General features: G+C 37.2%; 1 protein-coding gene across 1 annotated transcript; it reads left to right on the forward strand.

Moving 5' to 3' along the window:
• Positions 1–5,118: 5,118 nt before the first annotated feature.
• Positions 5,119–11,126, forward strand: LOC121878284. The gene is made up of 4 exons (XM_042384378.1): positions 5,119–5,376; positions 6,814–7,228; positions 9,089–9,270; positions 10,233–11,126. Exons 1-4 carry the CDS (start codon positions 5,180–5,182, stop codon positions 10,444–10,446), a joined length of 1,008 nt encoding a protein of 335 aa, XP_042240312.1. The 5' UTR covers positions 5,119–5,179; the 3' UTR covers positions 10,447–11,126.
• The last annotated feature ends 3,874 nt before the right edge of the window (positions 11,127–15,000 follow it).

Raw genomic sequence — 15,000 nt, forward strand, 5'->3', positions numbered from 1 at the left:
CTTTTACTTTTTACTTTTATCCTCTTCGCCACTGATCGGCTTGTTAGCCGCTTGGGCGATCGGTCACGTCTCTTCTCATATTCTTCACCAAAAGGTCGGCTCGCCAGCCGCCCGGGGATCGGTCACGTCTCGTCACGCACTGTTGGCAATACTGGGCATGCACCGTCTGAATGTACCTGAACCTGCCCAGTGTTGGTCAAGTCTTCTTGAAAGAGCTCACACTCGGTGCCGTCACAACACTTCTGGTAGATTGTTCCAAGAGTTTACAACCCTCACCGAAAGTTTGTCTCACGGTTTTCTGGACTTGCGGCTTCTTCAATCTTGAGCTGTGACCCGGGGGCGAGCGGTCCGCCAGCTCAAGTAAGGACACTCAACTGAGTAGTGCCCCTGAGATGCTGATAAACCTCAACTAGGTCCCCCCCGTCTGTTCCAATAGAGTGTCCCTTATCTCTATGTTTTATTCTAATGCTTGTTGTCATCTTCTTGATTACATCTAATCCTACCTACAACACAGGGCTCCTGCCTGGGAGCAGTGACCCCGCCCCCCCCTCTTGGACGGGCGTCGGGCTCGTAGGGTTCTGCACCCAGGTTACCTGTGACTATAGTTATGTCTAAGAAAGTTGCCACCTACCGGTGACCCCCGGACAAGGGGTGCCCTGCACTATCACAGGTTCCCTTGCCGGATCGACCGTATCGCTAAGTCCCGCCTCCCGTTCAAAGAACGGAGTGCATGAGGGGGATGAAAAAAGGAAAGAAGAGGACTTAGAGAGTAGAGACAGCCTACCTACCACGCCACGTTCGGTTAGCCAATCAGAGCACCACAGTAAACGTGCATGTATCACGCCACCGTGGGGCACCACTGATTGGCCAATCCAGGACGTAGACGCACGGGTAGTAGTCAAAATTTGGGGAGCCCAAATATTTGTTTTCCAGAAGTTGGAATTTTCCGTACAATCTGAGATGGTAATTACACCGTCACTATGTTGTGTAAGTACAATCACTAGGATTGAGTGTCTTATCACAACAAAGTTGCAGACTGCTCAAACATGCAGCAAAAGAGGCAAGTCTTCGCAGCTCCAGGTCCAGCAGTCAGAGAGAGGTCACCACGAGGTCAGGTCTTAAATAGCGGGGGTAGGCGTGGATTAGTAGTTGACCTCCGTGATGTATGGTGGCGCTGGTTGACCTAGACCACGAGGCATAAACTGGGGAATTCGTGGGATTCAAGTTGGATAAGTTTAGGTTTAGGAGGGAGATAGGAAGAAACTGGTTCACAAATAGGGTGGTGGACGAGTGGAACAAGCTTAGCAACTTTGTAGTAAGTGCGGGAACTCTGGAAAGCTTCAAAAGGAGGCTAGATAGATTCATGGATGATAGAGAATGGTAGTAACTCTCGACAGGAGCTGCCATGCACAGGCCAACCGGCCTATTGCAGACTCTTTATTTTCTTATGTTCTTATGTACTTAGCGACAAACAGCGTTTGTAGGGGAGAAATCCACTACAATACCTAGATCAAGCGCACCTACAGTGATTTACTTGTATATATATATATATATATATATATATATATATATATATATATATATATATATATATATCTTGATAAAATCACACGGGAAAATGGAAACAACGGAGTACCTTAGCTTTCGTCTTTATTCAAGACATCTTCAGAGGCAACTGGATTACATGGACAGAGAGAGGCTTAAATATACAGGGTGACCTAAAAACATGAGGTCAGGTCATAATGATGACATCCACTAATCCCCACACCAACATACACGTAGAGGAGCTTAAGAGAAGGGTGGTGACGTGACTAGACAGGTCAGGTCAGAAAAAAGGGACCCACAAAATAACTATCATACATCAAGATCAAAGGTTTTCAAAGCATTTTTAACCTTGGGCCACTGACAAATAAATTTATGTAACATATCAGTTTTGAACTGACCATCACTAAGGTTTATTGATTTTAATTCCTTAATCAAACTAGCTTCAACCAGAAGTCTTTCTGTGACACAAGATGATTTGAATACTTCTAAGCTTTTTTCCCAAGCAATGGGGTGATTATTATTCCTAACATGAACGAACAAGGCACTGCTTTCAGATGCAGTTCTGATATTATACTTATGTTGTTTGATTCTGAGCTGCAGTGTTTTTCCTGTCTGACCTACATAATTACAATTACATTTGCTACATGGAATACAATAAACACTTCCATTTACATTCAAACTTGGGCTATTCCTTATTAACATATTGGTAATGGTTGAGTCATACTTGAAAACAACATTAATATTTAGAAGCTTGAGGGACCGAACTAACGGGACAAATTCATCACGATAGGGCAGAGTCAAAATATTCTTAAGTGTAGGAACTTGTCTGGTTTGAGAGGAATGAAAGGATTTTTTAGCCCTTTTAAAGCAACGATCAACAAACACAGAAGGGTACCCAAGTTTCTGTGCAATAGAACGAATGTGTTTAAATTCATCGTCAATAAATTCAGAGTCACAAATACGCAGACATCTTAGGAACATAGCAGAAAAAACTGACATTTTGGTAGACTCAAGGTGATTCGATAAAAAGTGAATGAAACTGTCTACCTGTGTGGGCTTTCTATATACCTTAAATTTATAGTTTTGGCCATTTCTCATGATAAGCATATCAAGAAATGGAAGGGATTCATTTATTTCTCTTTCAATTTTGAATGTGATACTAGGGACAATATTATTAAGCTTGTCTAAAAATTCCAATGGGTCACTGTTTTTAGGCCAAAGACAAAGAAATATATATATATATATATATATATATATATATATATATATATATATATATATATATATATATATATATATATATATATATATATATATATATATATATAAATGCTGATAACCACAAGGAAAGAAGAAAACACGAAGTTCCCAAGCGCTTTCGTGTTATTCACATCTTCAGGGGTGAGTACAGATGAGAGAGAGAAATACAAACCAAGGTGTATATATACAGAGGAACATAAGAACATAAGAAAATAAGGAGTCTGCAATAGGCCGGTTGGCCTGTGCATGGCAGCTCCTGTCGAGAGTTACTACCACTCTCTATCATCCATGAATCTATCTAGCCTCCTTTTGAAGCTTTCCAGAGTTCCCGCACTTACTACAAAGTTGCTAAGCTTGTTCCACTCGTCCACCACCCTATTTGTGAACCAGTTTCTTCCTATCTCCCTCCTAAACCTAAACTTATCCAACTTGAATCCGTTGCTACGAGTCCTATCCTGCTCGGATATTATAAGAACTTTATCTATATCCCCTTTATTGATTCCTTTCACCCACTTAAATACTTCTATCATATCTCCCCGCACTCTTCGTCTTTCTAGGGAATGCAAGTTAAGTTTCTTTAACCTATCCTGATATGGAAGGTTTCTAAGTCCCTGAATCATTTTTGTCATTCTTCGCTGCACCGACTCAAGTGAATTTATATCCATTCTATAATAGGGGCACCAGAACTGAACCACATAATCGAGGTGCGGCCTAACTAGCGCAAGATATAGTTGCAATAAGACCTCTGCACTCTTGTTACTTACACTTCTAGATATAAAACCCAATACTCTGTTTGCCTTATTTCGAACATTAACGCACTGCTTTCTAGGCCGTAAGTCCGGGCTAAGTACCCCTAGGTCTCTTTCACAAGTCGACTTCTCTAGGTTGATGTTGTTAAGGCTGTATACATTATAAGTATTTGTTCTTCCAATATTAAGTATGCTGCACTTGCTGGTGTTGAATTTCATTTGCCATTTTTCAGACCACCCTGCAGTTTATTTAGATCCTCCTGTAATGCATTTGCATCCTGCCCTGAATTAATTTGCCGCCCTATTTTGGTGTCATCCGCAAACTTGCTTATGTCACTGCTGATCCCAGTATCTAGATCGTTTATGTAGATTATGAACAAGAGTGGGCCTAGTACTGACCCCTGGGGAACCCCACTGGTTACACGGCCCCACTCAGATTTAACACCATCTATGCTGACCCTCTGCGTTCTATCGGTGAGCCATGATTTTATCCAATTTAAAACTTTCCCCTCGATACCATGAGCCTTAATTTTTCTCAGAAGCCTCTGATGCGGTACTCTGTCAAATGCTTTGCTAAAGTCTAAGTAAATAGCATCGTAATTTTCGTCATTATCTACTACCTCGAAGACTTTCCTAAAAAACGTTAGCAGATTTGTTAGACAAGATTTTCCCTTTGTAAACCCATGTTGAGAGTCGTAGATTAATTTTACATGGTAATATTGTAATTCAATTGATAGTAGGACCATCATAGAATCTAGTCTTATTAAACATACCGAAGCATTCAACATGAAATTGAGTAACGGCATGTACAAGCTGGACAATTTTGTAATTAAGAAGATTTGTAACCAGGTGAGAAGGCCGGGTCACCTGACCATCTGACCTGACCACCAACCGTTGTGTGCTATTTAAAGATTAGTAGGGTCATTACCTAATACCTGACCATTGTGGACCTGGTCTCACCCTCCTCTGTATATATACACCTTGGTTTGTATTTCTCTCTTAGTCTGTACTCACCCCTGAAGATGTGAATTACACGAAAGCGCTTGGGAACTTCGTGTTTTCTTCTTTCCTTGGTTATCAGCATATATATATATATATATATATATATATATATATATATATATATATATATATATATATATATATATATATATATATATATATATATATATATATATATATATATATATATATATATATTATAATGCTAAATATTGGAGACGAGAGAAAACAAAAGCGCCGTATCTGATTTATTTGTTAATTGTTGGTGTTGTATAATTATTAGTTTTTTTTGTTTTAGTTAAGCCACAGTAATAACACTCCAGACCACAGTCAGTGAGGGAGACCGTTGCTATCCTTATTAAAGCTCTTGATGAACTAGGGTGATGTCTGCTTTTCTTTACTTTATTTCATTACCTTAAACCAATAGAAGGAAATATTTATGAACAAGAATATTTAAATAAGTCTTTATTTTAACAAATATTATTATTAACTGTAGATTAGAATTTAAATTGGTGTACACAATATTGCATAGAGGAAGAGACTTGGCACCGCCGCACCAGCCGTTGTGAGCGGCGGCGGCGGCGGCGGGTTTAAACACACTAGGTCGCTCCCCACCAGACGTCATGGCAGCTAAACTATCCAACAGTTGGTCGTTTTTTAGTGGCCGTCGCAATCAGAACAAGGATTATCTCAACCAAGATTATCAACCAAATACTCCTAGTAGTCGAGTGAATCTACAAAAGCGATTTAGCCACGAACAAGAGAAGGAGGGAAGGTGGCGGCGAGGCCCTTTACCACCACCACCCACACACAATCATGGGTTAGTCATCATCAGAAACTTGTTGTCCTTGTCTGACGTCATTCCCATGGCTGGAGGGTGATAGTAGTATAGATTATCACTTTGACTTTTATGGTGTAAGGAAGGTTGTGCCGTTATCTAGGGTTCAAGGAGTTCGCCGCCATTTAAAACGGACCTGGTGGTGACTGCCTGGCATCATATACAATACCCGTTTCTCTGATTTGAATTTATTGGGTAAATATGTAAAAATATATAAGTAGTGACCTAGTATATCATATAAAGTACTAGAGACATTCTTCCATATAAAATCAATTATTTAATAAGTACAGTATACGTATAACTTTTATATGTATTAAAAACTCTGATGTAACTGTGAGTAAGTAAAGGTAGTAATTAAAACTACAGGTACAGTACCATAATTTTGTCATGAGGCGACATATATTTTGGGGGGAATGGCTGTGGTTGTGTGGTAAGGGACGATGCATGGACATGTATTATTTAATTTATTTGTATGTTACTCAAATGAGAAAAGGAATTGTATATATATATTAGTACTGTGTATGTTACCTTTGAGTGTGTATTGTGTGTTTGTACTGTATATGTAAGGGAGTGTATGTATACCTGGTGTAACTAATGCTCTGTGTTGGTTCATGTATGTACTGTATGTCGTTGTGTGCATTTGTAAATTCGTGCAGATATTGATGACTGAGTTTAATTCTTTACGTTTCTTTATTGACATTGACTTGGATACACATTTTATTCAGTAGATTAATCTTTCAAATTTAAATTGGTTCAGTATGATATTAGACAGTTCACATACAGCTGTACATTATCAAATTCACCATGTTTATGGACATTGCAGGTGTTCAAACAATTTACCTATGAGAAAAATGGGGATGTGCCCTTGTGGCCTAGGAATTTTTGCATAACCCCATCTCTCAAAAGAGTGAAGGTATCTAGGCTCTCAGTGCTTATCCTAAGCTTTTGCAACCCACACATTCTATATCCTTCAGGTACTACAGGAGAAAGTATATACCACAAAAACATTACATTGTCTTAGTGTGTCTAATCCCAGTGTTAGATATGCTGAGTCCTCTGGCAAGTGGAATCCAGGTAAAAAAGTCACAGGTAAAAAAGCCACAGGAAAAAAAGAAAAGTTAACTATCGAATTCTCACATTTTTTAAGGTTAATATGTCAATCAGTTTCAGTAAAGGAATATGCAGAACTGATGGTAGCCTAACCTAACCTTTATTACCGGCCACCATAAATTAATTGTGACTTTTTTTCCTGTGACTCTTTTTCCTAGCCAAAATTGTGACTTTTTTTCTGTGACTTTTTTTCCTGTGACCTTATTACCGGCCACCGGCAAGTGACATGAACCCAGTACAGTATCGTTTTTATCTTAGCTTCACCATTCTTTTTTACAAAAATATTCATAAAAATATTTCCATTTTTAGGCACACATCTGATTATCAACAGTGGCATCATCATGAAGCAAAGAAGCCCAGTCAGACTAATCCAAACAGTGATCATGTTGATATTGGTCATTATTCTAATCATTATGGTTATCCTAAGAAGAGTACTGGTAATTGTAATGAACACCCTAAAGGTCTTCCAAATTACAAATATCCCCAACAATACCATCCCCAACATCAGGGTCATAACAGTAGGTCCCAGTCCCCTCGTACTTCCCACACCTTTCCTCGCAGACCACTTCGTAAGCTTCCCTCTGGTGTAGCTCCCCTGTGGAACAATATCCAGGACAATGTTTCACAGCTGAAGCCTCAGACGAGTAAATTGTTTCATGAAGGTGGCAGGAAAATGAATCGTGCACTTCAAGGGGTTAGGACATCCCTGTCATCATTGACACAGGTACTGTAAATGCTCTATATATTACCTGGTTTATATGAATAATGGTACAGTAATGAATTAGTGTTTTGTGTCATTATTTATTGCTCTATATTGGTATACCTGTACTGTAGTACAGGATATTCATGTTGTGTTAAAGAATAGCTCTTGCATAATCTCCAAACTGCAACAGTTAGTAAACCTCTCAATGATATGCATTATAGTTAAATACTGTACTAATACCCTGTATCTTCGTCTTATTGATCCATACTAACACCTTCATCCCGGTCCGACTAATTACCCAAATGTAGCAAAATGTAGCCGCAATGAAGTCAAATAATGGTCCTACATGAATAAATCGGACTGCTAATCACTTCTCGACTAGTATTTGGTGTCACAGAGTCACAAAAAATTGGAAAACGTACTTTAATCTGAGTTAATAGATCGCGTGCATGTACCGAGGGAGCGAGTAATTACCCAAATGTAGCCGCAATGAAGTCAAATGATGGTCATACAAGCGTAAATCGGGCTGTGAATCACTCCTCGATTATTATTTGGTGTCATAAAGTCACAAAAAATTGGTAAACTTAATTTAATCTGAGTTGTGTCAGGTTAGGTTAGGTACATGCACTTGATCTATAACTCAGATTAAATTAAGTTTACCAATTTTTTGTGACTTCGTGACACCAAATACCAGTCGAGAAGTGATTGGCAGTCCGATTTATTCATGTAGGACCGTTATTTGACTTCATTGCGGCTACATTTGGGTAATTAGTGGGACCCCCTTCCTCCTAGTGATTCATGCTGACATGTCTCACTTTGATCATGCTATCACCTTCATTTCATTGATCTATTGTGCCTGTTTCTATGTGCTCCATTTACATTTAGTACACCATTCAATTGTGCAGTTTTATAACTGGTACTGACACCAGACATCAATCTCATGTTGCCTCTTAAGTGAGAATTTAAATCTGGGATTATATGGACTGCCAGCCCACTATGATAACCTTCCTAGTTAAAGTATATACTGTATTGAATATTGTATCCCTTTCTTAGCTTTTTTTGGGGACACTTATAATCATCAATAGGGGAATTAATCCTTAATTCTCATTTTATGATTGAGGGGTGACAATGGAAACGAAGTGAAATGGAATACTAGATCTGACCAGGTTGTTTACTAGGTCTCATTGTCTATGAGAGGTTGAACTGCAGGGTGATTAATCTTATTTGATAACATCATTATTAAGGGAGCACACTTCTAGAATTGAAAGATACAGGTACTGTATGGTTGGAAGAACAATGTTTATCTCAGGGTGACAAGGCATCTCAGAGGTACAGATCATGAGTCACATGCTCATCTTTCTCATAAACAGGGATTTTAGCATTCAGTTCCCCATTTGGTGACGTAATAGAAATGTGCTATATCTCAGAATTCATTAATGAAGGTTTAACTAATTTTCAAACAGTTTTCTGGTGTTGGAATTTTCAAATTACCAGTGTACCTCCATTTTTTTTTTACAGTTGATTACATGGGGATCACTGACAAGGTTCAACGGTGTTCACAGACTGATAGATGCTATGAAAAAAGTTGTTCTATGTGTTCTAATAATCACAGGCTTTCCCTTTTGCTAAAATACATCATTATACTGCACTCTTCTTCTTAAATTAGCTATTAGCTCTTAGTTTTGACATTGCTCTTAGGAAAGAACACTACAGTACATAAAAATACTGTACAATTATGTAAACAAAGAGTTAATGCCTCAGAAGAAAGCAAGATTTAACACAAGAAATTGTGATGAAAAAGAAAACCCCATACTGTACTTTTATAAGATTAAGGTACAAAAATGTCTTTAAAATAGTTTTTAACTAGAAATTTCTCTGCAGATATTTCGAAATTCTACTCGTCGTCGGTACAAATTGGGCGGTGAAACACCGACTCGTACCCCTGGGCGAACCCCAAGACATACTCCTGGCAAACTGTATTCCCCCTTTGATCTGAGCACACCTGCCACTCCACACAGCTATGCCAAGGGACCCAAAAGGCTACAAAATGCCACGGCAAGAAGGTACTGTATGGTTAATGCAGTTGTATGTTAGTTTACCAAACTAATTAAAGCATATGATGATCTGGAACATGAGCAGTATGTTACAGTATAATGGATCATATGCCATAGCAGTACTGTACAGTACAGTATAACCTTTGATACTTAAATATAAGGGAAGACACTGGCAAGAGTATATGAAACATTTCTTTTACTGCAAACTATATACATAAAGTGTTCTTGATTTAATTTATAACATTTTAGTTTTAATATAGGGTGTTTCATTTATGTCTGTTGCATTGTTATTGTATATATTGCTAAGAAATACCTATTTTAATTATTATTATCAGTATTACAAGTTCAGTATTTTAATTAAGTTTTTATAGTTTTGTTAGACATTGAATTGAAAAATAAGAGAATCTAACACATTAAAAAGAAAAAAAAAGATAACGTAAGCACTGTGCCGTACACTGAAAAGTTAACCAAGAAGCCAGTCTGGTGAAAAGGTTAACCACCTTTTCACCAGACTGGCTTCTTGGTTGGCTGAAGCTGCCTCCCTTGACAAATCAGACAGTCAAAGATAAAGTACTTGTCAGTGTAAAGTGATTTGATTCGAGGTTTTTACATATCTATTTTTACTCACCATTTCACCACTTATCAGCTCTTTACTGAACTTACTTAATGTTTGCTCAGATGTTATTATTCCCACATTAATTTAATTGTCCTATAGTTAAAGAGCTTCACATATCTCATCTGAATGTGTAGGTGTCTTGTGATTCAGCACATTACTATATTTGTGGGTTTAATCCCTGAAATGTTATAGTTAGTAAATGCACTTTCTGTGGGAGAAGTGGCAGAATTATAGACAAGCCAAAACAAGAGTTAAATTAATTAAAGAAGAGTAACAGAATATGGATAAAGTTTTTTTATGTTTCAGTTTTTCCTGTATTTTTTTTTCCATTTTGTTATTTTTAACACCTTTACAGGAACATTTATGGTAATGAAAATAGGGCCATGATACGAACACCCCAGCGCCATCATAATGCCTCTAGAGGTGGCCGCCAATGGAATCAGTTCCATTCACCATCACAGTCATTACAGTGTGACGTGACAGCAGTGAACCGAGGGTTGAAAGATCTCGAATATGTGAGCAGTGGGATTCTTCATAATGGAAAAGAAAATTGGACACAGTTTCGTTGAATGTAAGCTTACAGTACAGTACAGGGGTACCGTATACATCTATTAAAGTTTTAATAATCAGCTTATGCATTACAGTACAGTAGTTTTTAAAGGTGCCTGTATTTAAATGGTGCATTTTTTATAGCTTTATTTGGAAACAAAATCTTGTTTATGATTTTTCCATGTTTGTATTGAATCAACCACTACATAGTGAATGTATGAGTTTTGAAGAGGATTTTGTTTTAGTTTATGAGTTCCTAAGGTGTAATTTTATTTTTTGCTTGATCAATGAGTATATAACACTGTAGCTTCATTAGTACTATAGTATCGGTGTTTCCTTTTCAAATTGTGTCTGGAAAGGAAAATTTTTATAAAGACTAATATTTTTTTATAAATACTTTTAGCATTGTCATGACAAACTACAATTTTATACAGTATAGTAATCAGTTTTTAACATTAATGTTAAAATACTTGGAATGGCAGTGAAAGGAACATTATTTGAATGTTTATATGGTGTGTGTGTGTGTAACCTTGGCATAGGATAATGGATGGGCATTAAGAATGTGGCCAAAATCAGGAGATTAGATTACAGGTAGTTCTGCTATAACGCGATAGTTGTGTTCTTGTAAAACATCGTGTTATAGAAATTCGCGTAATAGAAATAACAGGGCTTTTGGAGAAAATAGGGTTAGGTGCAGATTACTCCAAATCGAAAAAAAAATTCGTAGTTAGCCTAACACAAAGGATAGCACAGTCTAAATAAATGTTACATTCATATCTAATAATGAAATCATACAGCAAATGTAACACTTTACCTTGAAAAAATATGAATATAACTTGATGGGTGAGAAGGTTGATGTTGAGGAGTCATGAAACATCAAGCTTTTCTTCAAGTGTTATAGCCTTTCTTTTACGATCACCACCGGAAATGCGATCACCAGAACGCTTCCTAGAGATATTCTTCTTTTCCATAGTCACAAAATTGGAGAAACAGTAATCGGAATTCACCGAGGACGCTTAAAAACTTCACACGTGTTTCAAACTCAACGTGTGGAGTAAACAGAGCGCTCGGGTCTAAAACGCTATGTATTTTGTTTTTCTCTCTTATTTAAAATTTTACAATTTACATATACTGTACAGGTATACTGTATACATAAATATTACATAAATTATTCCTGCAATTGTTCACAAACAAAACACAAAAATCAATTGAACATGTGATGTCAAACGTGAACTGTAAACACTGCAGAACCCCACGCCAAGCCACAACACTGTACAGTACACTTTAAACGCTACGTATTTAGTTTTTCTCTTTTATTTAAATTTTTACAATTTACATACAGTATATATATATGTAAATTGTAATTTACATATTCATATTATGCTACAGCGCCCACAAAACATGAGAAACGTTTGAGTCCCCCAGTAGAGATGTCCGTTCTCTATCCACTTCAGGATGCCTTAGTCCTCCGTTTTCTTTTTGTGTACTCGCTCAGGGACTCAAGTATTTCTGTATATAACACAGGATGATAAGGGAATTTGAAATTATGAGTGAATGAATTTATTATACAGTGATCAATTAACATAATTTTGATGTGTTTACTGTTTAAGTAGTATTCACTCTCACTAAACCACAAATTTCATCCATTCAGAGAGAGAGAGAGAGAGGCCAAGCGCTCTGTTTACATCACACACACAAAAATATTACATACCGTATATCTCGGCCTATTTTATAATCACAGTCATGTACTGAATATTCTATGTAAAAAATATAAATTTTAAATGAATTATTTATAGTGTGGTCGACTTCCTACACAAAGACGGGCTATAAATAGCCTTCTTATCTCCTCTCCATCTATTACCCTCTGTTCTCAGAGAGAAGGTCTTGGTAAATAACTTTTGTTTGTTTATTTTCATTGTTTGTCTAATTTATCATGTTGTATCAAAGTAATATTACTAAAACTTAAGTATAGCTAGTAGGCAGCTACCAAACAGGGAGATACTACCGCCTGGGAAGATATTGGAATAATAATGTACACTATTGTCTTATGGTAGATCCTACTTCCATATGGCATCACGAAAATTGTGACCAAGTCTTAGGTTGCTGATCTATCTTTCTGCCTCATTTACACACAATTGCAGTTTCAATTGTTTCTCTTCATTTGACAACACAACATACATACAATATAATTTTTCTCACCTTTGATCTTTTTTCCTTTTTGCATTTATTTATGGTTGGTTATTTAAAATAAGGCCAATTCACTTAAAGTATTGGTATCAAATTTTACCGGCTGGTGTACACTAGTGACTCACTTAAGCGTCAGTTATTTAACTGGAACTAATGTCGGTGTGAGTAAAATATTTCCATTTACTTGAAATAGATTTGCCGATTTATTTGTTTATTTATTTATTTATAATATACTGTAATATATTAAACACACTGCAAGTATTTTCTTTAATTTATATACTTGTTTCACGAAAAAGGGAGGCTACCATTAAACCTGGTAGGTGAAGTTGACCAGACATTTATGGTGATCATTAAGGACCAAACTCCGAATCCATGACGTGACTTCTGTTCATCATTTATATCCTAAATTTACCACTGTTAGTAGTTTCAAGAATTAACGCAGTCATTTACTGAATATTCTTTGTAAAAAAATAAATTTTAAATGAATTATTTATAGGAGATAAGTATTATCATCAGCAAATATACAGATATGCATTACTGACCACCTCCGAACACAAGGACGGCTAAAAATAGCCACAGGCGGTCACAGTCAAGGTCACTTTCCCTTTCTTGTCACTGGCAAATGTGGGGGGGGGGGGTGGGGTGATGATAGCAGCTGTGTTTATCACCGGGGTATATTGTTCTTTTACGGTATGTTAGACAGGTTTATAGTACATTTTTGTTATTTTAATATACCGGAAATCTTTATTTTAATCCAGCTTCCCAAACGTAAGTTTCAGTATAAAATAATTAGTGGTAGGACCTTGAGTGGTTTATGATGTTTCCATCACCACTCTTGACACGCTAAACCGCAATATTTAAGAGGTAAGAATTTTATATCTGGTGCCTAAGACGACCCCCTAACTTTGGGCTGATTTTTTTATGGTTCAAATTCCTTCTTATAGGCCGAGATATACGGTAAATTATTTCTGCAATTGTTCACAAGCAAAACACATAAATCAATTGAACGTGAACTGTAAACACTGCATAACTCCGCGCCAAGCCACAGCAACCGTTCGAGTGGAATCGCGTTAGAGCAAACGCGTTAGCGTTTTACAAATATTGTTCATCTATTCATCAATCGCATTAGAGCCAATTCGCGTTGTCAAAACACGCGTTATAGCAGAACTCCCTGTACTGTACTGGATATTCCAGGCTTCCTGCTAAGTAGACAAGTCTTCCAATAGGGACATTCACAATTACTACACTCATCTGTCAGTGCGCGCTCGATTGCAGAGCTGTTATCATTCATTCTCACATCCCTTGCGTGATAACTTTTCTCATTTACTCATACGAGTACATCCATTTTCATGCGTCATCACATTTCTGTCGGTAGCATTAGTACAATTACCTTTCACACTCACATACAGTACCCCTCACTCGACCATTTACTAGTCCAGGTTGCATTAATGCACATTCCTCCACCCATGAGCGTTCTTCTTTCTTTCCCACTCACTCCTAATTCATTTATTTCTTCATAATGCATACTCATTCTTTTGCTAGAACATTAAACCTATTCATTGATACATTGCTCCTGGCTTGGCTCTCCACTGTTTGTGTGTATTTTTTTTTTTTTTTAATGGTATATTTTTCCAAAGGTTTAGATAATATAATACTTATATTTTATAGTACAAGTGATACATTCTCTCTTATGCTTTATGTCTATGATCTCCAGTTTTATTGTTTGATTTATGTTTCTTCTGGGATGGTGGAAAACTTGAAAGTATGTCCATAGGCTTGACAACCCATTAGGGTTGTGTGGATGCTCACATTGTAGACTAAGGCTTTTTGGGATACGAACCAGCACTACACTTTCCCTCCTTCACTTTTCCAGCTTTAGATTTAGGTACAGTGAGATAATGAAGTATCATCCCAGCTTTGGCCAAAGTACATTGAAACCTGACTGACTACCCAACACAGTGAATGGTGTCATTGGTGATCCCTTTCCAAGGTTACACAGGCCTGCTAACTGTTTATGGGCTCCACACATGCATGCGTTGAATGGCTCAACCGTTTTGCTATGAATTCGTCAAAACTCCGGAAAAATACTTCATTCTTTCATTGTACCTATTCACAGCTGGGCATGAACCAGTGACCCATGGAACAGGAGTCAAGTACTGTACTGTATCCTCTTGGCCACCCTCAACAATTTTTTGTTTTACAAACGAGTGTTAGGTTCAAAACTGTGTTGAAGCTACTGTGCTTTGCTTTAAAAATTTGAGAGTAATCTGTTGTAATAGACTACAGGATGTGCACATGATTTTACATAACTAGCCTGCATGTATAGGATTAATATCAGTTTTAAATGTTAAGTGCTTTCCTGTCATCCATTTACCGAGCGGTGGGTG

The sequence above is a fragment of the Homarus americanus genome, unplaced genomic scaffold, assembly GCF_018991925.1.
Source record: "Homarus americanus isolate GMGI-L3 unplaced genomic scaffold, GMGI_Hamer_2.0 scaffold33468, whole genome shotgun sequence".
Classification (NCBI taxonomy): domain Eukaryota; kingdom Metazoa; phylum Arthropoda; class Malacostraca; order Decapoda; family Nephropidae; genus Homarus; species Homarus americanus.